We start from the raw sequence: 25463 nt of genomic DNA on the forward strand, positions 1-25463 counted from the left end.
GGGGACCTCTTCAGAGGAATTTCTTTTGTGCCAGGAACAAGCCTTAAGCTAAAAGAGTAACGATCTCAATATAATAATTTCAGTAAGAGTGAAATGGGGAAGGGTAAGGTGGGGGGTGGAGAGGCTGATGAAGATATTAGGAGGGAATTTTGATGTTAGTGCTTTCAGATAGGTGAATGCATTATTTCTGTTGAACTCACACTGTGTCTAAGTAGCCTACTGTCTCTGATCTGGATTATAACCAAAAAACCCATTGCCATCAAGTCGATGCCAACTCTTAGCAACCCTACAGGACAGAGTAGAACTGCCCCACAGAGTTTCTGAGGAGCGCCTGCTGGATTTGAAACGCTGACCTTTTGTTTAGCAGGTGTAGCTCTTAACCACTACACCACCATGAAGTAGTAGTGTTAGATACTTTTTGCTTTGACTAGTATCCTTGGTATTTTTGCACTTGTTAACTATTCTTTTTAAATGACTCGTTGTCCATTACATTTGAACTAATTAAAGCATTTCACTCTCTTCCTTCCTTGTTTTTATTTTATTTAATTCACAGTTGGTGAATTTCTGGAAACGAATGGTTTACCTCTAGTACATCTTTGTTAAATGCTCTTTGGAAGAACAGATACAGCAACAAATTAGATATCCTTTTGCTTCATTCAGATTTCTGTTGTTGCTAGTTCAGACATCAGGGTTCTTAATTTAGACAATTGCATTTAGTGACAAAAGAATGTCAGAATTTTTTGTTGTTCTAAACTTCTTAAACAGCTAATGCCCCTCCCTGTTCCTCTTTACCTTCTCAGGTATGATTGTGGTAATGTCTTTTAAATTACAGTAGAAAGCAGCACTAGAGATGAGGAAGAAAGGGAAAACAACAGAACTGTTATTGGGAATGGACTTTTTTTTTTTTTTTACAGATTCTATATCCAGCACCTTACATATAGTTTTTATTAAATTCTCCCTGTGATCTTGTTTTTATCCTACAGATGGAAAAAACTGAGGCATACAGATGTTTACTGTATCCCTAGAAGTCTCACAGCTGGAAATTTGCAGAGCTCTCATTCAAACCCAAGTCTGTCTCCTGCAAATCCACGTTCTTTTACGAAGGCAGCCCCTGTTTTTTCTACTGGGGCTCTAAAATCTCTAAACCCTGACCATGTGAAATTAGCATGGTTTTTTAAGTCTTTAACCTCAAGAAGAATACAACTGGTGTCAAATAATTTCAGACTTTCAAATTTCAAAGTCAGTATTACTTTAAATATAATCCGATTGGGGGGAAATAACTATATTAAATACATTCCCAGATATATATTTTTTAAAAATTATTGAGCTTCTGTAAATCACATTATATTGAACTATCCAGAAATAAATATGTATATTTATATATTTCTTATATGTATGGTTGCTCTTTAGATAAACTTTACGATTACTATTATTTTATTTAACAAAATTATTGCTAGGAAAAATATGCTTTCAGGTATGTTTTATTTATTTTCGTTTTTTATTTTCTCTTTTCTTTCTCTCTCCCATTTTTTTTTCAAATTGTGCTTTAGATGAAAGTTTACAAAGCAAATGAGTTTCTCATAAAACAATTAGTACACATTGTTTTGTGGCATTACTTGCCAGCCCTATGACGTGTCAACACTCTCCCCTTCTCAACCTTGTGTTCCCCATTTCTATTCGTCCAGCTTTCCTGTCACCTCCTGCCTTCTTGTCCTTGCCCCTGGGCTGGTATGCCTATTTAGTCTCGTATACATGGTTGAGACTACATGTATTATTGTTTGTTTTATGGGCCTGTCTAATCTTTGGCTGAAGGGGGAACCTCAGGAGTGACTTCTGTACTGAGTTAAAAGGGTTCCTCCAGTTTATGTCAGGCCAGTAAGTCTAGTCATTTTTTGTGAACTTGAATACTGTTCTACATTGTCCTCCAGCTCTGTCTGGGACCCTCTATTGTGATCCCTCTCGGAGCAGTTGGTGGTGGTAGCCAGGAACCATCGAGATGTGCTGGACTCAGTCTGGTGGAGGCTGTGGTAGTTGTGGTCCATTAGTCCTTTGGACTTTTGTATCCCTTGTGTCTTAGGTTTTCTTCTTTCTCCCTTGTTCCAGACAGAGTGGGACCAGTGGAGTATCATAGATGGCCAGACACTACTCACCAAAGTAGGATGCAGAACATTTTCTTTATAAGCTATGTTATGCCGATTGAGCTAGGTGTCCCCCAAGACCATAGTCCCCAGCCCTCAGCCCAGTAATTCTGTCCCTTGGGGAGTTTGGATGTCTCTATTAAGCTTCCATGACCTTGCCTTCGTCAAGTTGTGCTGGCTTCCTCAGTATTGTGTACTGTCTTACCCTTCACCAAAGTTACCACTTATCTGTTGCCTAGTTAAGAGTTTTTCCCTCCCCACCCCTCCTCTCTCCTGTAACCATCAAAAATTGTTTCTTTCTGTGTGCAAACCTTTTCATGAGTTTTTGTAATAGTGGTCTCATACAGCATTTGTTCTCCTGTGATTGACATATTTCACACAGCATAATGCCCTCCAGATTCTTCCATGTTATGAGATGTTTTACAGGTTCATCATTGTTCTTTATTTTTGCATAGTATTCCATTGTGTCTGTGTACCATAAGTTGTTTATCCATTCATCTTTTGATGGGGACTTAGGTTGTTTCTATCTCTTTGCTATTGTGGATAGTGCTGCAATGAATTTGGGTGTGCATGTGTCTATTCACATGATGGCTGTTATTTCTCTAGGATATATTTCCTAAGAGTGGAGTTGCTGGATGGATCATATGGTATTTCTATATCTAGCTTTTTAAGGAAGCACCAAATCGTTTTCCAAAATGGTAGTATCATTTTCCATTCCTACCAGCAGTGCATAAGAGTTCCAAGCTCCCCCACAGCCTCTCCAACATTTGTTATTTTCTGTTTTTTTTTTTGATTCATGCTAGTAATGTCAGGGTAAGATGGTATCCCATTGTGGTTTTGATTTGCATTTCTGTAATGGCTACTGATCTCGAGCATTTCCTTGTGTGTCTGTTAGTTGCCTGAATGTCTTCTTTGGTGAAGTGTCTGTTTATATCCTTTGCCTATTTTTTTAATAGGATTCTTTGTGTTTTTGTTGTAGAAGTGTTGGATTTTCCTGTAGATTTTAGAGATTAGACCTTTGTTGGATATGTCATAGCCAAAAAATTTTTCCTAGTCTGTAGGTTCTCCTTTTACTCTTTTGGTGAAGTCTTTTCATGAGCATAAGTGTTTGATTTTTTGGAAGAACCGGGTTTCTAGTTTATCTTCTGGTGTTTGTATTAGTCATGGTTTAGATCAGGTATGTTTTAGTATAGGTATTTAGGCTACTGTATAAATGTGGCTTTGATAGCAATTTATTTTTTGCCTCTCTGTGATGTTCATCTTATACGCCATGCATGAACTCATGCTGAAGTTCCTGAGCCCAAATAAATGAATGTCCCTTTTAGAATTGTTCTTTGTCTCTCTGTAAAAGGAAAAGTTTGTCCAAGGGCTGAAATGGTACTGCCATCTTATTTTGCACCCGTTGACTGAAAGATACGAGAATGTTTGGCTCATCTATCTTATCTTCTAATTGGAATAGACCCAAATGAATTGATTGTGCCCAGAGACAAAAACAGAAGGAGCTCAGTGTGTTTGCTTCTTAAATTCTAAGTATCAAATGATTTCAATTTTCTTCTCACTTAGGTCCCTCCCAGATTCTTGTCTCATTAAAAGAAACTATAATTTTATTTAATAAAAATATTTAATGGGTTCAGGACTCCTTCAAATCCCTACTTCATGTCCAAAAAAGGAATACATTTTGACCCAGACCTTTAGATGAAAGTTTAACTCTCCAATAGTGACTTAATATCATGATTGGTGTGGTCACTGCTGATAGAGCATTCTTTCTCTTTCCAGGCAAGATAAACACTTTTAGGTTGCTCCTTTTTTGATGGAGGTCAGAAGGAATTGCTGATTTGCTCTGAATGCGTGCAAATAAAATTTAAAGTATATGCTTAGATGTTATCACCCCACCAGTCTTCCAAATCTAAAAAAGAAAATTAAAACATTGTTGTTAGGTGCCACCGAGTCAGTTCCAACTTAAAATGAACCTATGTACCACAGAACGAAACACTGCCCCGTCTTGCGTCATCCTCACAATTGTTGTTATGCTTGAGGCCATTGTTACAGCCGCTGTGTCAGTCCATCTCATTAGGGTCTTCCTCTTTTCTGCTGACCCTGTATTTTATCAAGCATGATGTCTTTCTCCAGGGACTAATCCCTCCTGACAACATGTCCAAAGTACGTAAGACACAGTCTTGCCATCTCTGCTTCTAAGGAGCATTCTGGTTGTACTTCTTCCAAGACAGATTTGTTCATTTTTTTGGCAGTCCATGGTATATTCAGTATTCTTTGCCAATACCACAGTTCAAAAAAAAGTATCAGTTATTCTTCATCTTCATTATTCACTATCCAGCTTTCACATGCATATGATGCAATTGAAAACACCACAGCTTGGATCAGGCACACCTTAGTCTTCAAGGTAACATCTTTGCTTTTCAACAGTTTGAAAGAGGTCCTTTACAACAGATTTGCCCAATGCAGTGCGTCCTTTGGTTTCTCGACTGCTGCTTCCATGGGTGTTGATTGTGGATCCAAGTAAAACAAAATCCTTGATAACTTCAGTCTTTTCTCTGTTTATCATGATGTGGCTTATTGGTCCAATTGTGAGGATTTTTGTTTTCTTTATGTTGAGGTGCAATCCATACTGAAGGCTGTGGTCTTTGATCTTCATCAGTAAGTGCTTCAAGACCTTTTCACTTTCAGCAAGCAAGATTGTGTCATCTGCATTACGCAGGGTGTTAATGAGGCTTCCTCCAACCCTGATGCCCTGTTCTTCTTCATATAATTCAGCTTCTTGGATTATTTGCTCAGCATACAGATTGAATAGGTATGGTGAAAGGATACAACCCTGACGAACACTTTTCCTGACCTTAAACCACACAGTATCCCCTTGTTCTGTCCGAATAACTGTCTCTTGATCTATGTAAAGGTTCCTCATGAGCACAATTAAGTGTTCTGGAATTCCCATTCTTTGCGATGTTATCCATAAATTAAAACATAGCAATCACTTAAGAACTCAGTCCCTGGGTATTAAGAGCAAGATGGAGACTGTATGCCCATACATTGTCCCTTTCATCTGCTTTAGTGGAACAAGGTTAGCCACCCTTTAGATTAATAAAAGTGTTATATTCAAGTCTGGTCAGTAATTTCCTATTCGAATTAGCAAGTTAAGTAATGTAGTCATTCAGCAAGTCAGTAATTCCCTCCTTCAACCCTGTGTTACATCCTGGGGTTACTGAGCAACTCATAATCCTGACCACAGGAAACTCCGGATGATAGTATAGGAGATGAGTGAAAGTACAGTGGGATGAAAACATGAATTGCTGCCAGGAGAGAATGCAGGAGATGTAACTAACTCCAGACTGGACCAGATGAGAGCATTGGCATGCAATAGGAGTGGGTAACTGCATAATGGCTGGCACATAAGCGAGTGAGAGGAAAGATGGGAGATAAGGCTGCTTGGAGAGGAAGGTAGAGACCTGATCAAGAAGGATTACTTTATTCTGTAGACAGTGGGAGCCATTGATGGGTTTTAAGGAGGACTGGCTTGATTGCCTTTGTGTTTTTAGATATCAGTCTCAAGGAAGTTGGGCATGATTGTGCAGATTGAGCACTGTACGTCCTGAAGGGCACCATTTACATCATAGAAGCTTGTGGTACAAAGCTATGGGCGTGGGGGTGGAAATCGGACATTAAAAAGCTATGACCGAAATATAAATAAAATTGAGAAGGTTGAGTCAGTAGTAGGGAATACTATATATTATGTAAGATATTCAAGGAAGAACTCTCGATAAGATTATGTTTGAGGAGAGACCTGAAGAGGTATGAGGTCAAGCCATGTGGATATCTGAACAAAGAGCTTTCCAGGCAGAGGGAATAACAAGTCCAAAGGGCCTGAAACAGGAATATTCTTGAATGAACGAATGAACAGACTCACTGACTGACTAGAGAATATTTATTCTAATTCCTTCATTTTGTAGAAAAATAACTGAGTGCCATAGAATCCAACTGATGATTTCCAGCATCACATCTCTAGGGAGGAGTCAGGACTGAATGAATCACCTCATTCACTATTCATGCTTTTCCCATGATGCTGTTATAAAAATTCTCTTCAAAGGAATCAACGAACAGTTTAACTAGAAAAGAAATATATATATATCATAAAAAGCAAAATTTTTATTTCAAAACATTTGTCTACTTTGTATCTTTTTTTAGCCTGGGTTCTTGAAATCTAATTATATATACATGCAAACATTTGTTCTAAGAAATATTTAAGTTGTTTATAAAAAAGGAAAAAATCCATATTCAAATATTAATGGTTATGATAACAATTTGTGTTTGTATTTGTTTATTCTTTCAAAGTGGTTTTATAAAACATACCTTCTGTTTCTCCTCAATAATGCATAAATTATCCATTGATAAATCAAAAATATCTATTTTCCTGTTATGTTTTATATGTTCCTGTTGTTATGTGCCGTCAAGTCAATCCAACACATAGCAACTCTATAGAAGAGAGTAGAACTGCCCCATAGGGTTTCCTAGGCTGTAATCTTTATGGGAGCCAATCGCCAGGATTTTAGCCCTCGAAGCCACTGAGTGGCTTTGAACTGCCAACCTTTCTTTAGCAGCTTAACCTTTATGCCACAAGGTTCTTTATGTTTTATATAGTATTAAGAATAGTAATTTTTAATACAGTATTACTTTATTTTCCAACAGTTAGTACTTTTTCCCTAAAAATATTACATTAGTTCCAAGTGAGAGCTTATACTCAATCTTTTTTGATCATTAAAAGGTATTGTATATGATGGTTACTACATAAATGCTGTTTTGATAGCAATTTATTTCTCTCATATCAAAAATTTTCGGTTTATACCCTATGCATAATGCTAAATAGAACAACTAAATTGAGCATCTTGAGCATCTTGTTCTGTTATAAACAGACTCCTTTTTTTTTTTTTTTTTTTGCCTTCCTACCACTCACTTGCTTGGAGATTATTGGGTTTCACTCATTGTTGATTTATTTTTTGACTTGCCGTGCCTAATTCTAGTGTAAATTTATTACTTCTTGGGAATCAATTGAAAAATAGAAATCAAATTTCTTAACAGCAAAGCTCTTGCTTTTGTTTTTAATTTCGAGAGTCCAAATTACATCATAGATAGCATTGATGAACCTTTTTTTATTTGTTAGTGGCTGTTTATTTTTGCTACTTTAAAATTATGTTTAAAACACTTTTTTAGTATTAGTAATTTCTAAGATAATTCATAATTTAAAGTATAAGGGTATTTCATGTGGTCATACTTTATACTCCAGACTGCTCACTTCGGATTGCATGATATACTTCTCTACATGAGATCTTAATGTAGCTTTTGTCTTGCTATATGTTCTACCTATAATCACATTGCAAATCTATGTACACCATTTATATTTCTCACATATATATTTCTAATAGATGTAACTAGTGAATATAGTCATTGCTTGTGCATTTTTAATGTGTGTTGACATAGACACTCAGAGATAACATTGAAATATTCATGTTTCACTACAAGCTTCCATAATCACTCATCACTATTTCATTTATTAATATAGTCAGTGAGAGTACAAACGATAGAAAAATATACAGTAATGTGTTTGAAATTAACCTAATTCACTAGGCTATACTCTCCTCTAAGTCAGATGCTTCAGATACTCACCCTTATTACTCTCCATGGGCTATAACCATTGTACCATAATTCTCCTTTACTTTATAGCACTTCCCTATACACTTGAATCTCATTAAATATATTTACTCACATGCATCATTTGAAAGTTAAAAATTGAAGTATAGGTTTTCATGGTGAATCTGCTGCTAAATAAAAGACATGATATAGACAGAAAAATAGCTTGGAAGAGTGAATTTTATCAAGTTGACGTTTACCATGGTTAACTCTGATGATATTTTCCATCTACTTCCACATTCACATAGCTGGGGGCCGCCACCCAGTTGAAATGTATAAATGTATCATGTCTTATCCTAAAATTAAATCCCAAACCATGTGTAGTTTGCATAATAAAAATTCCAGCAAATTTTGAGATTATTCCTGATTACTATTCTGCAAAATTACTAGTGTAGGGGAAAGAACTCCAAATTTTAAATTATAAAATAAAATATACTAAGATACTTCCAGAGTGTAACTTAAAACTATCTGATATGTACATTAGTGTTATTTTATCCCTACTTACGGAAAATCAAATCTAATATATAAAAACTGAAGCTTTAACTTAATTTAAAAGTAATTAAATATTCCTACCTGAAATTACCATCTTATCAACCAATCTTTCATATCACCAACAAAACTCATTGCCATCAAGTCAATTCCAACTTGTAGTAACCCTATAGGACAGAGTAGAGCTGCCCCATAGGTTTTCCAAGGAGTGGCTGGTGGATTCGAACTGCCAACCTTTTGATTAGCAGCTTAGCTCTTAACCACTGCACCACCAGGGCTCCATATTAGACTAAGTCAATTAACATTTCTAGATAAAATTCTGAGTCTTTGTTAATAATCTGAATGAAATTCTCTTCCTCTTTCTATTTATTCTTCCAAATATGGGTTAGTGTTACTTCAGGCTGCAAATAACAGTAAACCTATAATATAGTAATATAGAGTTTAAAAGGAGCCCTGGTGGTGCAGTGGTTAAGTGTTCAACTGCTAACCGAGAGGTCAGCAGTTCGAACCCACCAGCCACACCATGGGAGAAAGATGTGGCAGTCTGCTTCCATACGGGGCAGTTCTACCCTGTCTCATAGGGTCACTATGAGTCAGAATCGACTGGACAGCAGTGCATTTTTTGCTGTTGGTATAGAGTTTGAACTAGGTAAACAGGACAAGCTGGTGGAACTGCTCAGAATGTTAAGTTTTCGTCTCTTTTCTCATTTTGCTCTTCTTCACTTGTGGCTTTCTTCTCAGTGGTTATTTGAACTATTGCACCTCCAGGTAATTCTGCCCTTATTCCATTTAGAAGAGAGTGAGTAGTAACCACATAAGCCAAAGTAACCACACATACATACAAAAAAAATCAGTAACTCAACCAAAGTTACGTACCAGCTGACTGTGCCACTTCCCAGTACCTCCACCTGGCTCAGTTGTTTATATCTCATTGGTCAGAACTAGTTTACATGGCCCCAGCTATTGGAATGGGGTTAAGGAAAAGGGAAATATGGATGGAGATTAAGTCAGTTAAACAGTAATGTCTGCCACCACTTGTAAACTTTAATTTAATACTTAAAAAAAAAATCTATGGCAGCACCCTGATTCCAATGCCATGTTGTGTGTGTGTGTGTTTTTACCAGTCATCTATTTCCATAATAATGCTATGTAGACAACCATCCCAAAATTCAGTGGTATGCCACCACAAAACATTTACTTCCCTACCATGCATCTGCAGGTCAGCCATGGGAGGTCTACAGGTTGTTGGGGCAGCACTGTTCATGTTTAGCTTTTTTCTGGAACCAGTGGGCTACCCAGGACATGCTTTTTTCATGGCAGTGGCTGGAGCACAAGAGGGAAACCCAATTATGCAAGCATACTTCAAGTGTTCGCTTAAGTCATCTGTCTGTCCATTGGCCAAAGCAAGCCACGTGAACATCAGTCAGGCGGGAAATTGTATTCTTCCCATTTAGATGTAGGCTTTGGAGCACTGATGACTGATATACTAATATTTTGGAAAAGAAAGGCTTTTGTATATAGAAACAATTCAAACAAACAAATTTACCTCATTTTTTCTCATCTATTTTCCTACATTGTAACAAATTTTATCCATTTTCTCTTATAACATTTCTAGGTGGTTCTGTGGTTTTCATGAACTCTTCTCCCTAGGCATACTCAATATTGAATTTTTTTAAAAATCAGTAATAAGAGGTATGGTAGTAACATTTATTGGGTCTTGATATCTGGGTTTCATAGTGTAAATCTTTATCTCTAGGGTTTATAGTCTTAGAAATATTTTGCTTTGTTTTGCCAAGTAGGATAGAGAGGTGTTACTAGAATATAGAGCTTGACAAGAGGCTCATTCCACCTGAATAGACAAAGTCTGTGAAATCGGTTATGCTTAGTCTGTTAATTCAAATTACATTTATTAGCCTCTTTTTTTTTTTTTTTATACACAAGATGGCAAAAACATCATCTATTGTTACCTTTTTCCCCCTCATTTCTGGAATTGTGTAACTATGAGCTATAATAATGAAAAAACACAAATAAATATAAAAGTGAAGCTATTATTCAGATAATTGAAAATAAAGTCTATGAGCTAAAATCTCATGACCTTCCAGCAAGAACTGTTTTGGCCTTCATTCTCTACATCATTTTGATAAGTAAGCACTATTTCAGCAAGACAAAACATGACACTGAATCTTGAAGTATCTAATACAGATGTAAAACTAATTTTAAATTGTACATTTAAAGAAGATTTTCCAGTATATGGCAGGACAAATATAAGCAGGAAAATTGATAGGAAAAACAAAATGATGTTTTTTTAAATCAAGAAATTAAAATATCTTCTTGTCATTTTGTATTGGGGGGATTACACTGTGGGGTTAAAATATTAATTTTTCACAACAACTTTGCTATGTGGCTTATTCTCCAAGTCAGCAAACCAATAAAGGTTTTTAAAATGTAAGAATATCTAGCAAAATTAGAAATTATTCAAGAAAAACCTAAGTAGTTATTGGAAAAAAACATGTAATCTTTTATTTACTAACCCAGCCCTACTAAAGTCAGCCTGAATTCTCTTGTAAATATATTTCTTTGATAAGAACTTTGGTATTTTACCCAAGCTCCCAGGCTGATAGTTACATTGAAACAAATGTGAGGCTTCATAGTCTTGACATCATTGATACCATTAACAGATCGCAATTACACTAGTGTTTAAGAAGAGATCTCATGGTAAATTATCAGTCATGAAAATGAATAATGGTTTTGTCACGTGCCCCAAAATTCACAAAAACTGTATAAGAAGTTATTGAAGTAGTTTAGACATGAGAAGTATTGGCCATAACTAGACCATAAAGGATAAGATGAAGGAAGGGGAATGGCGGTGCCTTTGAACTAAATAATGTCATTGAGAGGAGTGGGTGGAAGAGTTTGATATAAAGATGAAACATTCAGGTAGAGCTGTTCTGTTGTTATTTGGAGACCTAAAACTGGAACCATTTAGTGAAGACTGGAAATATAGAAAAGGAACGACTGACATAAGAAGAGTTATTAAGGTTTTTTAATTTTTATTTGTGAAGTGTTATTTACATATAATAAAACACTTATTTTCAGAGTACAGTTCAAAGAGTTTCACAGTTGTATACTGTCATATAACTGCTACCCAAATCAAATTGTAGAATGTTGCCTTCTGCCGCATTCCAGTAAATTCACTGCCTCTTCCCAACTGCCACACCGCCACTTTCTGATTTCCGTCATCATAGATTAGTTTACCTGTTCTAGATCTTTATTTATGGAATCATACACTGTGTATTAAAGGCCCAATATATGCCAGAGACATTTTTGTCTATCATATGCATTTAATTTTCATCCTAGGTACAACATCTTTGTCTTCTTATTCACATGACCTTTCAGATCCTCCTTTCTTTTGATATCTTAACTTCAAAATGAATGAGTATTTGTAAACTATAAACCCAAAGCATAGATTGGTTCTTGGTACATTTCGATGAGAAAATCAGGTACTACTCTTTCAATGACAGCCCTTTCATATGCTGTCTCGGTAATATTTTGTAGCTCTCTAACCTTGCTATCTTTTATCATTTAGAGATAGGAGAGGCTCTTAAGTGCCTTCCAGATTGTTGTGATTGTAAAACACCCAGGTACTATAGAATTACTTCTCTGTTTTTTTTTTTTTTTTTTTTATTGTATGGAACTAATATCATAACAGCAAAATTGCAGATCAACATTACTGATTCATCCAGAGACACCTATCAGATGCCTTTGAGTGAATGCGTTAAGGACCAGAAAGGAATTACTTTATTCTTATACATCATTCATTCAACACTTGTTGGACATTTGCCATATGTAAGACACTGTTAGGTTTTGTGAAGGAAAAAAAGTAGAGAATGACATCTTCAACATCCTAAGAGTTAGTTTATTTTATTATTATTTTTTTTTATGATATGTAAGTCATTTGTATTAAAAAAAAAATTCCAGTGAATTAAAAATATTCCATGTACTTCAGTAATTTGTGTTCTCTTTCACAGAAGCTCACATTTATTGAGTATTCAATATATGCCAAGAAATCACCATTTTAAAACTCTACCTGCAGCCCTCGTGCAGCCATCTGGGATGGTTCAGTGGTAGAGTTCTTACCTTTCATGTGGGAGACCTGGGTCCGATTCCCAGCCAGTGCCTCTAATGCACTGCCACCACACATCTGTCAGTCGAGGCCTGTGTATTCCTATGATGTTGAAGGTTTCAGTGGAGCTTCTACATGAAGATGGACTAGGAATAAAGGCCTGGGAATCTACTTCTGAAAATCAGCCAATGAAAACCCTATGGATCACCATGGTGAAATCATGGGGATTACACTTGATCAGACGGCATTTTTTTTCCACTGGGATGCAGTGTGACGGGCTGACTTGACTGCAGCCAACAACAACCACCTGCAGCTTAGCAGTCAGCGTGGAAGATCTGCAGCAGTCAGATAAAACCATCTTTGTCACAGGAAAAAGAGATTCACTATTGCCTCAAATGTCTTCAAGATTTGGCCAAAAAAAAAAAAAAAAAGCATTATGGCTTTATTTTTAATAAATCCAATGCTTGTAAGAGCTAGACTTTGTTGATTTTGAAACCAGTTATAAACAAATAGAGCAGAGGAGTAGTAATCTGGGTATGTACAGAAAGCAGGGAGCACAAAGATGTCACTATTATGTCTTTCAGACAGCCCATGCAGAGCAAAGCACAGAGTAAATAAGTGATCTAATAAATGTTTGTTCATCTAATTAGATTTCTTAATTTTGTGGGCTAGTTAAAAAGAAGGTAAAGCCTGAATAGTAAAAATACCAAACCAGTGATTGCCAAGTCAAACTCATGGCAACCCCACGTGCATCAGCATAGAACTGTACTCCATAGAGTTTTCAGTGGCTGATCTTTTGTAAGTAGATTGCCAGGCCTTTCTTCCAAGGCCTCTGTGGATGGACTCAAACCACCAACCTTTCAGTTAGCAGTAACCGTTTTGTACCATCCAGGGACCCCAATAGGGGCAGGTTAATATAAATATTCCTCTGTGGTTCTTTAAAGAAGAATATAGGGAATTGAAGAGGTTCAAAGGATACAATGACAACTGGGAAGGGTTTTTAAATTACTTCATCACGAGAAGGGGGACGTTTGGATGTTTTTAAAGTTATCTTTATTTTTATTTTATATTTTTAAGTTATCTTTAAATGTATTGAATAGTATCAGCCACAACCGGCAGGGTTGAACTATGTTTCTATTGGTAAGAATGTATAACTATGCATTTATAATTTTTTTTTAAAAGGCTATTCCAATATACAACAAAGAATCACATTTTTAAAGGTGATTTGAGGAGGTGGGCCTGGTCCACCAATGTCAAGCAGTAGACCTGGAATGTGTCATTTAACCTTCTGTGAATCTTTTTCTTTTCAATCAGAAAACAAGGGGTTTAAACTAAATTACCTCTCAGGTCCTACCCAGGTCTATTACATAATGGGTCCTACTACTTGTTTGTCAGTTTGTTGTACTGTGTTGGCTAGCTTGTTGCTTGATGCTAGAAACTATACTACTGGTATTTCAAACACCAGCAGGGTCAGCCATGACAGATGAGTTTCAGTGGAGCTTCCAGACTAAGACAGACTAGGAAGAAAGGCCTGCTTCTGAAAATTAAGCAGTGAAAACTTTATGGATCAAAACAGAGTATTGTCTAATACAGTGCCGGAAGATGAGCTCCCTAGGTTGGAAGACATTTAAAATACACAGTGGCCACAACAATAGACTCAAACATGTCAACGATCATGAAAATGGTGCAGAACTAGGCAACATTTCCTTCTCTTGTACGTGGGTCACCATGAGCTGGAGCCGGCTAACAACGACATGTAATGAGCCAATGACTTTTCAACATGCTGAAAGACCTGAGTCCTCCTTGGTATTTATAACTTCTCGTAATCACGAGGATCAGTTGCTATTTAATTATACAGTTCAAGGTTTCTGTTTTCATTCTACTGTTACGATGCGAGGTGACTATGTTTAGAATGATAACCTCACTTTAAGCAGGAGAGTCTGTATATTGTGGTTTTAGTACAGTTGGATTTACATTTGTATGTATATTCCTTAACAATAGTTTAATTTGCATAATTTAAATAATCAAGAGTTTGGAATTTAGAGTTTCAGTAATAAATTTGTTAAATAAGATTTAATTTAATGATAATAAATTCTTTATAAGAAATACAGGAAAAAGGATCAAGAATGTTACATGTGAAAAATATTAATCATAAAAGACAGTAGCTATTAAGAAAGGGAGTTCTGATCCAGGAAATTCATCTGGGGCTTCAAGCTTTATTGACTGTTATCAAGGGCTAGCAAAGGAGTTTGTCAGCTAGAAATCTCAGAATAGAGAAATAGAAGTTCAGTTTCAGAAAAGCAGCCTTTTGATGCTTTTTCGATGGTACCTACAGAATCCTAGGTTTTGTAGAAGTGTTTCGGAGGGTCCATTTTAATATATTTTTAATTATTTTTAAAGCCACAGTTACAACAAAATCAACATACATGAGATCCCCGCCAACGTTATACAAACTGGGAACCTACAAGTGTGTTAACTTGCACTGTTAGATTATTTTATTTCGGAATAGATCTCAGAATAAATCTCCTGCCATCTCTGTTCATATATTTAAAAATACTGTAAGTGCATTCTTGAGGTGGTGAATGCAAAAACTTAGCACAGGGCCTGTAAGGTAGTAAAGTCTCAATAAATGTTAGTTTCTGCTTCTTCCTGTTATCACTCTTTTTATTATATATCATTGGTTAGAAAGGTTGTCACTTTGCACTAGTTCTTTTCAGATTCATGTCTCCAGATGTCCACTCACATAAAATTGTACAGTTGAGTATGTCACTAAAGCACACATGTGCCAGACTCAATTAAATGTCAGGCAGAGGCAGGCACATGAGTTCAGCATGTGTCCTAACCTAGCCTAACAGTCCCTTTTACAATGGCAAGTTAATGTGGAATGTTCGCCATGTGTGGCCACAATAATATAAATTTTGGTTCTTATTTTCTAACTTTTTTTCTTTTTATGATAATGATAAAGAATATAACTTTGTTAGAAATTTTTATTAATGTAACTTTGGAACAAAAATTTCCGTTACTCTTTGAAGCTTCTGGGTTTCAGCTTTATTATTAAGGTATTCCGTATACACGGTTAAGTGTACAGATCTTAGTTTTAAGTATACCACTCAGTGAATTCTTACATGTGAATACACCAGTGTGACCATCATACAGATCAAGATGAAGAATATTTTGAGCAACTCAGAAGGTTCCCTCATACTCCTTCCATCCAGTAATAATCTAGATTGTTTTAATACTTCATCTAGCAGAACATTGACAGGGAACTGCCAGAAATTCAAGCCCAATTCAGAAGAGGACGTGAAATGAGGGTTATCATTACTGATGTCAAGTGGATCTTGGATGAAAGCAGAAAATGAAAGAAACACAGTTTACCTGTGTTTTATCGATTATGCAAAGTCATGTGAGTCATAACGAATTATGGATAACATTGTGAAGAATGAGAATTCCAGAACACTGAATTGTACTTATGCAGAACCTGGACATATGCCAGGAGGCAGTCCTTCACACAGAACAAGGGGATACCATGTGGCTTAAAGTCAGGAAAGGTGTACATCAGGGTTGTATCCTTTCACCGTACTAATTCAGTCTATATGCTGAGCAAATAATCTGAGAAGCTGAACTATATGAAGAAGAATGTGGCATGACAATTGGAAGAAGACTCATTAACAGTCTTCGATATGCAGATGACACAGCCTTGCTGAAAACAAAGAGGACATAAAGCACTTACTGATGAAGATCAAAGACTGCAGCCTTCAGCATGGTTTATACCTCAACATAAAACAAAAATCCTCACAAGTGAACCAGTAAACAACAGCATGATGAATGGAGTTGTCAAAGATTTCATTTTACTTGGATCCACAATCAATAGCCATGGAAGCAGCAGACAGGAAGTCAGACAATGTATTTCATTGGGCAAATCTGCTGCAAAATACCTCTTTAAAGTGTTAAAAAGCAAAGATGTCACTTTAAGGACTAAGGTGTACTTGTCCCAAGCCATGGCATTTTTAATCGCCTCATATGCATGCAAAAGTTAGACAATAAGGAAAACTGAAGAATTGTTGCCTTTGAATTACGATGTTGGCAAAGGATATTGGATATACTGTAAACTGCCAGAAAAATGAACAAATCTGTCTTGGAAAACGTACAGCCAGTGTTCCTTAGAAGCAAGAATGGCAAGACTTCGTCTCACGTACTTTGGACGTGTTAGCAGGAGGGACCAGTTCCTGGAGAAGACATCATGCTTGGTAAAGTAGAGAGTCAGTGAAAAAGAGGCAGACCCTCAATGAGATGGATTGACACAGTGGCTGCAACAATGGGCTCAAACATAGCAATGATTGTGATGGCGCAGAACCAGGCAGTGTTTCGTACTATTGTACATGGGGTTACCATGAGTCGGAAACTGACTCAATGGCACCTAACAACAGCATCTAGTGATAATCTAGGTTGTTTTAATGGCAGAGGATACTGAGATTGCAAGATCACCTGTCGAATTCTCTTACCACTTTTAACTGTGAATCTCAGTGAATCTGGATAATTTTATACCCTCTATGCCCGGGTGACACAGTGATTAAGAGCTACAGTTGCTAACCCAAAGATCAGCAGTTCAAATCCACCAGCTGCTCCTTGAAAACCATATGGGGAAGTTCTACTGTGTCATACAGGGTCACTGTGAGTTGGAATCAGCAACAACTGGTTTAATTGAAACAAAAGCAGGATAAATTAGATGCTAATATTGATATTATAAAAAAACTGTCAGATTTTACTGTTTATCAAAATACATCATTGTTCTTTTCATCTTCACTTCATAATATTAAGAATTTATAGTCATAAATTTTATTATAACTAGACATTGCTTCTATCTTTTTATACTATGGAATTCTGTGTACAACTTTCATTGTAAAAAGGCTTCCGGAGCCAGCAGATTTCAACTAAAATGTCAATACACATGTTGAAATGGGTTAAGAGGAGATAGAGTTATAGCTAACTTGATGGAAATTTCATTTAGCCTACTGTGCGTGACAAACCCATTGCAATTGAGTCGAATTCCAACTCACAGTGATGCTATACAACAGAATATAACTTTCCGTAGGGTCTCCAAGGCTGTAATCATTGTGGAAGTAGACTGCTACATCTTTCTCCTGCAGAGCAGCTAGTAGGTTCAAACCACCAACTTTTCGGTTAGCAGCCAAGTGCTTAACCACTGTGCCACCAGGGCTATAGGGTCACTATGAGTCAGAAACGACTCGACGACAGTGGGCACCAGGGCTTAAAAAAGAGGGTATAAAATTATCTGTGACCTTCATAAACTAGGCTTGTCTATGTGTATTTGTCTATGTCTATATGACTAATTCTATGAACATGGGAAAAAGAAAACAGTTGAAAATAGCTGATTTAGGTCTGTGGTTTGCCAAATTTAGTCCATTCTACCAAGAGAGCATATTTTGGAGAATATTTTTTTAATCTACTCCAGCATCATTTCCTAGTACACTAGACTCCTGTATTGGTTATTGTATTCTCTGGTCCACAAGGATCATAATTTCAGACCAGTAGCCATGACATTTGGTCTGACATCAAGACTGAATATTCCATTTCTTTATTTACTCTCTTTCCAGTTCATAAGAAATTTGGGGATACTTTACATAAATGTATCCAGTATAATAGAATTGAAGAATAGCGGGCAGACAAACAAATCAAAGTAAAGGAAAAATAATACAAGAATAGTTAGGTAAAGCTAGGGAAATGATATTACCTAGATATGCTTAATAAATAGAGGCAGGATGCTAGTTATATCCATATATACCTAAAGGTCATTTAAGGTCATACTGTAGAGAAATAGCCACAAAATATTGTCCTAAAGAAGACAATGAATTTTTTTTTTGATCTGACAGTTTATTTGGAATGACAAACATTGTAGCAGAAAAATGTCAATTCAATGAGGAATTGCGACAAATCGTTTTGAAATTCTGCTACAGTATCACTTTTTATATAAAAAATGCTCTAGTATCAGCTGTATCATCAGATACTAGGGTAATAATAAATTATAGTTTTCACAACATGTTTATGGACACATCACTACACATTGGCATTAGTTAAATCTAATAAAAATTTATACTCTCTGATCTTATAAAAAGTGTAAATTATACATAAACCCTGGTGGCATAGTGGTTAAGTGCTACGGCTGCTAACCAAGGGGTCAGCAGTTCAAATCTGCCAGGTGCTCCTTGGAAACTCTATGGGGCAGTTCTACTCTGTTCTATAGGGTCGCTGTGAGTCAGAACCGACTCGACGGCAGTGGGTTTTACTCTAATTTCTGGAAACCCTGGTGGCATCGGGGTTCACTGCTACAGCTGCTAACCAAAAGGTTGGCAGTTCGAATCCACCAGGTGCTCCTTGGAAACTTTCTGGGGCAATTCTATTCTGTCCTATAGGGTCACTGTGAGTCGGAATCAACTCAACAGCAACAGGTTTGGTTTTTGTATGGTTTACTCTAATTCCAATCATACTTTGTGCCTGTTTAATTTTCAGATAGCTTCAAGAATGCAAAATAAGTAAAAGGATGTTTTAGGGCTCTTGAGAGGAGTGAAAATGGAGTCTTTTTAAAATTTCTCTTTGGTGACTTTGAAATGCAGTGCATATTTTCAAAGTATCAGTTCCTCCTTTTTGTCAAGAATTTCAAGATCAGAATAGAAAAATTTTCCATCCAAAGCAATCTGTTGTCTTTATTTCATAGAAGAACAGGGAGGATTTTCTTAGAAGAGAGTATGATTTAGTGGAAGCCCAAGGCTGGAAACCATTACTCCTAAATTTTAGTTCCACCTCTGCTGTGGCTGCCTCTGTTTGCAATCACCCAGCCTCGGCACCCACTTCTGCCAAATGGAGATAATGATACCTGTTCCTTCCTCTTCCATTAGATTATGAGGAGGGAAACATCGAAATTAACCTGAGTGTTCTTCAATGTCTTAGTAAAATTGGTCCTACTTGCTCTGACATTCCATGGAGATTCTACAAGGTTGTTTTCTCTGCAGTGTTTGACCCTAGGATCATGCCCAACACTACATGCAGTAGATATAATGTAATATAAAATTGTACGTGTATCTGTTACTTGGGTTGGAATACCACCCTGGACCATATTGGCTTCTATTGCTACAAGTAGCATCAGCAAGGGCCACTTCACAAAGTATTTGATAACTGTAAGGGTGAACTCGAATTGTAGACACAAAACAATGTAACCTAAAGAAAGAAATTACAAAAATAAACTAAAGCTGTAACAAATGTATTGGCCTAAGTAGACTGATACGGGTTTTTACTTAAGTTTTAAGACAAATTATAATACAGTTTAAATTACAATACAAATAATAAGGTTTACTGTTCAGTATTTTAATGAAAAGGGCTATATATAATGAAAAGATTGCACAATTAATTAAAACTAATTTAAGGATTACCTATAAAAGTCAGAAGCAATTAAAGGGATTTGAAACCTAGTCTATAAGCAGCTTTGGGTTGCTGAAGTGTTTTTAATTTAGGAAATGAACTTTGAAGCTAGGTACCATTATGTAAACAGTGCATTAGAAAGATGGGAAGAAAATAAGGTGTGTTGAGCAGTGATTATTCGTCAAGTGCACCATATTCCTTGTCTGTTTTGGTCCCCACAACTGCATAAGGTAGGTATAGTATTCTCATTTCAGGCATGAGGAACCCAGAGTTGAACGAGTTTAGGTAACTCACCCAAGATCAGAGAGAGTGTATTTTGCAACTTGGTTCTAAACCTAGCTTTGCCTGACTCTGCAACATTCTTCTTTCCGTTACACTCTGGAAGAACACAGAGTAAGTTCTTAGTCCCTGTGTGGCCAGAATCTCACTCTCTGGCCTTGAACAAATCTTGTCATCTCTTCCATCAGTTTGAGGTGAGATGGGCACAGACCAGATGATCATCAAAATATTTTCTGGCTCTGAATTCTGCCATGGTATTGTATTTGATTTTGTGGAAAACAAAACACATTTATTTAGGATTGGCTCTTGTTTCTGTCTGATTAGAGTTATTGTGACACCCAACAAGTCCCAGAATTCTAGGGAACATTAGGGAGCATGTTAACAGAATACTAATGTAGTAATTACTCTGTTCCTACTGCAGAACGTTTGTGAGGCTTCAATGAGATGCATGTGTGAAGGTGCTTTCTGCACATGAAAGTTCTTCACAGACGTACGCTATCACCTTGATCCATTGGCCACAGCTTCACTCAAAGACCAGTGATTGGAAATATCTGTAGAAAAACAAGGGCATGCAAACCTTCCATTTATAGGAAGCAATTAATAGTGCTCATGTGTTATGAAGAGCGTTCATGCTCTTAACTCATCATGGCAACGTGAAAAGCCATTCTCATTAATTTGAGTTTTATTAATTACTCAGACTGTTACAATTTGAAGAAAGTGCAGTCTTCATAGCTTTCAGAAATAGTAACAAATTTGAAATGTACACAACGTGTGAAATTTTGTTTAGTGAGAACTCAGCAGCGTTTGTACTGAGACTGCATGTGTACCTACTTTAAAAGGCCTGACAACTCATCAGTTTCCACTGGAGTATGCCTTTTATTTGTATCTTCATTAGCAGAATGCGTAGGTGCAAGTTTCACACTTTAGAAGAAAATCAATTGCAGAGAATTTCCCTTGGTCTTAGCTGGTTACTTAATTTGAAATTTAGCATATGAAATTGAGATGTTCTGAAACAAAAATGTACAGTGAGTTAAAAACAATTTGGTGGAAGAAACAAAAAAGGAACTAGGAAGCAAGCATCGAGGCAAAGAGAACATAATGTGCCGCTTAATGAAGAAAAGAAAAAAAAGTTGCCTTCAAGTCAGCTCCAACTCATGGTAAGCCCGTGTTTCCAAGTATAACTGTGCTCCATGGAGTTGTCAGTAACTGTTCAGGCCTTTCTTCCAAGTCACTTCTGGGTGGACTTCGACCGCTGATGTTTCAGTTTATAGCCGAGGGCATTAACAATTGGCACCAACCAGGAACTCTGTGTATTTGATACCAGGGCACAGAGGGGGTTTCCATCTGCCCCATGCAGCCCCAACCTGTACAGAGCTGCTCTTGCAGTCACTACAAATCATCTTTTAATGATTTGTCCTGCCGACACATGCATTTGAAATGTGGCTATATTGTTGGCCATCATTTTGACTGTTCATTGCTTGACTAAACGGCAAAAAGAATATGGAGGAAGGAGCAAAAAAGACCTTCATAAAGGCATGACACATTTGGGTTGAACTAGAGCTGACACCTCAAATTCTCTTCCATAACTTCAACTTCAGTTGCTTTGAAAGCAAAGACTTGAAATAATTTTAGCTATATGTGAGTTGCAAAAACAAATACACTTGTTGGCATTAGCCAAATTTTCTATAGTAAAAGCTTTACAAGGGAAGATTTATTATAAAAGTCAATAAACAACCAACTACAATTTTCTGTATTAAAATAAGTTAACTAGGGAAAGAATCGCTTTTCAGGAAGGAACCAAAACAAGCGTGCCTTGAGGATTTAGCCAGTAATTGTTTTTATTAAATAAAATATATGTGGATTAGTATGGGAGCACTGAAATGTCCGTCATCATTCTCTCTTTTCCATTGATAGTATTTTTCCCCAGGTTCCTTTTGCTATTCCTAGCCCTCTTGTTTCCCTGACTTCCTTTCAGATGCTCAGTTCTTTGGTTATTTGTAGCTCCCGCAAACTAGAAATCCTAAAGTTGTCACAGTAATCATGATGGCTCTTAGAATAAACAAAATATACTGTACTTTGTTTTGCTTGAAAATAAACTGTTTTCCATGATCCTTTGTGTTGAATGATCTCCCATTTGAATCAGTATATGTGTGAGAACAGAAGTAGTTGCTGCCCAGTGTATGAGCTCTGGAGCCACACACTTGGGTGCATATCCCAGAACTGTCTGGTACCACCTCTATGACCTTGATAACTTATTTAACTTCTCTAAATTGCACTTTGGCTTTTTTTTTTTTTTTTTTGGTAACCTTTAAAATATGTAAAGCACCTAAATCATACAGTGGTTGAGTGGATTAAATGAAACAACGCTTGTAAAGTGCCCAGCAGCAGGAACGGACTAACCAGTAAGCAAGGTACACGCGGGCTTAATTGTGTTTACTTACTAATCTGTAGTGCACAGTTGCACGTGGTGAGGTGAAACCCATGTGAAAGTGTGCACTATAGATAAGTAGGAAATCCTGGTGGTGTATGGTTAAGTGCTATGGCTTCTAACCAAAGGGTCAGCAGTTCAAATCCGCCAGGCGCTCCTTGGAAACTCTATGGGGCAGTTCTACTCTGTCAGATAGGGTCGCTATGAGTTGGAATCGACTCGACGGCACTGGGTGGTTTTTATAGATAAGTAAGCAAGCACAAGTAAGCCTGTGCATACCTTGCTTATTGGGAAATCCTTCCCTGCTCAGCAGAGAGCATGGCAAACAGTAAGTTCTCAAGAAATGTTCATTTAAAAAGTGAACTTACTTATTCCACCAGTAGTTGGATAAAGTATTTGGTGAGTGCTAGCTCCATGAAAGGAGCTATATTTTACCCTAGAGAGAATACACCCTGAGCATCTATAGATCTGAGTACAAGTCTTGCTTCTCTCACCAATTCCATGACCTTGATCAAGCTATATAACATCTTTGAGTTTATTTCATCATCTGTAAAATGCGCCAGTAATTCCACATGGTTGTTAAAATGATGAGAGATGAAATAAATGCCTAAAAGAGTGCCTGGCAAACAGTAAAAAAAAAAAAAAAAAAAAACTCATTGCCATCCAGCCTATTCCAACTCATAGTGACCCTATAGGAAAGAGTAAAACTGTCCCATAGAGTTACTAAGGAGCACCTGGTGGATTCGAACTGCCGACCTTTTGGTTAGCAGCTGTAGCTCTTAATCACTACACCACCACCAAAAAAAATCGTACCGGTTGCTGTCAAGTTGATTCTGACTCATGGCAACACTACAGGATAGGGTAAAACTGCCCCATAGGGTTTCCAAGGTGGATTTGAACTCCTGACTTTTTGGTCAACAGCCATAGCTCTTAACCACTACACCACCAGGGTTTCCCAATCCCACCAGGGTTTGGCAAATAGTAGGTGCTCCCTAAATTAGCTATATGGTTGTTATTATAGGTGTTACCATTTATATTCCTCAAGAATTAAAATATGAGATATAAAACTTGTAAATATATACAAGAAATTACTAAGAACACAAAACAGAAGAAAAATATATACTTTGACAAAATAATATATTATGTCTGTTTAGAGAAGTGGAGAGAGAGAAATCATTCCTGCCTGAGATTCCCAAGGAGGGCTTTCGTGGTGGAGATGGGGCTCGTTCTGTGCTTTGACAAATACCTAGAATTTATATGTCAGAGGCAAAAGAGAGAGGCATTTCCAAGGAGTGAAATGGTATAAGCTAAAACCCTGTAGTAGAAAAATAAACCTAGAGGTAAAGGGTAGTACAGAAAAATGGGGCCAAAGAGCACTAGTGGGTTAGGCCACAATGTGCGGGTCTTTAATGTCATGTTAAGGAGTCTGAGCTTTATTCTGTAGCATCAGGAACCCCCTAGATGGTTATTGAACAGAGGGTTGCTATAATAAGGCAAGTAGTTCCTAAAGTTTTGGGGTTCTTAGTTGTTGTTAATAGAATCTACCATAGTAATTTATGGTGAAAGGGAGTTATCAAATGGTGTTAGATGCCAACGGAGCAGTCAGAGGACAGTTCTAGTGAAACACCTCTACCGCTCCTGCCCACCAGTTGCACCTCTAAATTTGAACCAACCCCAAATTTGAAAATGTGAAACATAAGTCACCTCTCAATCACTGGGTCACACTTTCTAATGAGCAGATAATTTGAGTAGTTGGTTTAACAGAAGCTCCTTTGCCTGTGCTGACGTCCTTGCCAGAGACCCCACCTCCTTGCACAGGCCTCCTCCTCCCGTTGCTCACTTCTGCCTTGCTTCTGATGGGTGGAGGGTACCTCATGTGTAGAGGCTTAGTTGCAGGTACCTCTGGGAAATGTAGTGTTTAGCTTCCTAGGCTCTCTTCTCTGCTGTTGTTAGCTGCCATTGGGTTGATCCCCAACTCATGGCAACCGCATGTACAACAGAACAAAATTCTGCCATGTCCTGTGCCATCCTCAAGATCAGTTGCAGATCAGACTATTATGATTTATAGAGCTTGCCTTAATTTTATTTCTGGGAAACCATAGGGTTTTCATTGGCTGATTTTTGGAAGTAGATTGTCAAGCCCTTCTTCCTAGACTGTCTTAGTTTGGAAGCTGTGCTGAAACTTGTTCTGCATCATAGCAACATACAAGCTTCCACTGACAGGTGGGCAGCAGCTAAATAGAGGTAGAATAATGCAAGTGTGACAACTTCCAGTATCTGCCCAGATGACACATCCATTAGTAGTAAGGTGGTTTGGAAGGGACAGGAAGTCATACATGGCATGGTATCCAAGGGGCGTTAGTGTACTAAACATGAGATATAACTACCTCATTTGAGGAATTGTAAGGGCAGTAGAAAATAAAGGATAGTTGAAAAATGTCAGAGTGAATCAACAAGTGATACTGGTGATAAGGGACAAGAGAGAGGGAGTCAGGAATAGTTTCAAGGCTCTAAACTCTGATGACTTGAAAAATACTCATTTTACTAATGGAAATGAATAGAGGATTGGTAATGGAGAGAAGACGGATTTGGTTTAGAAATAGTTTGTATCGGCAGTGGGATACCTAAGTACGCATGTGTAGTCTGGAGTTGGAAATAAATGTAAAATTTAGAATTTGGGCAGGATTAGAGCTGAAGATGCCACTTTCAGGGACTCTGGTTTGGGCCACCTTAATGAATGCCCATGGAAACTAAGGGGAGAAGAGGAGCTAAAGAGGGAGTTGGAGAAGCATCTGTCAAAGATTTGGGGGAATGGGGTGAGGATAACATGGAGACGTGGAAGCTAAGAGAAGGGCAGGTTTCAGGTCTGGGGTAA

The 25463-nt window shown here is 37.3% G+C and overlaps 1 protein-coding gene across 13 annotated transcripts in view; it reads left to right on the forward strand.

Annotated features, from left to right (window-relative positions):
- The window catches only part of KLF12 (KLF transcription factor 12), a 502486-nt gene that overhangs the window by 372075 nt on the left and 104948 nt on the right, over positions 1-25463 (forward strand). Inside the window, exon 8 of one of the 13 annotated variants that reach the window (XM_023547300.2) lies at positions 984-12345. The exons of the other annotated variants lie outside the window; for them this stretch is intronic. Within the exon in view, the coding sequence (XP_023403068.1) occupies positions 984-1326 (343 nt within the window). The 3' untranslated portion in view covers positions 1327-12345. Of the gene's footprint in view, positions 1-983; positions 12346-25463 lie in introns of those variants that run through there. 13 annotated transcript variants of the gene reach the window in all.

This window comes from Loxodonta africana, chromosome 17, assembly GCF_030014295.1.
Source record: "Loxodonta africana isolate mLoxAfr1 chromosome 17, mLoxAfr1.hap2, whole genome shotgun sequence".
In the NCBI taxonomy this organism is placed as follows: domain Eukaryota; kingdom Metazoa; phylum Chordata; class Mammalia; order Proboscidea; family Elephantidae; genus Loxodonta; species Loxodonta africana.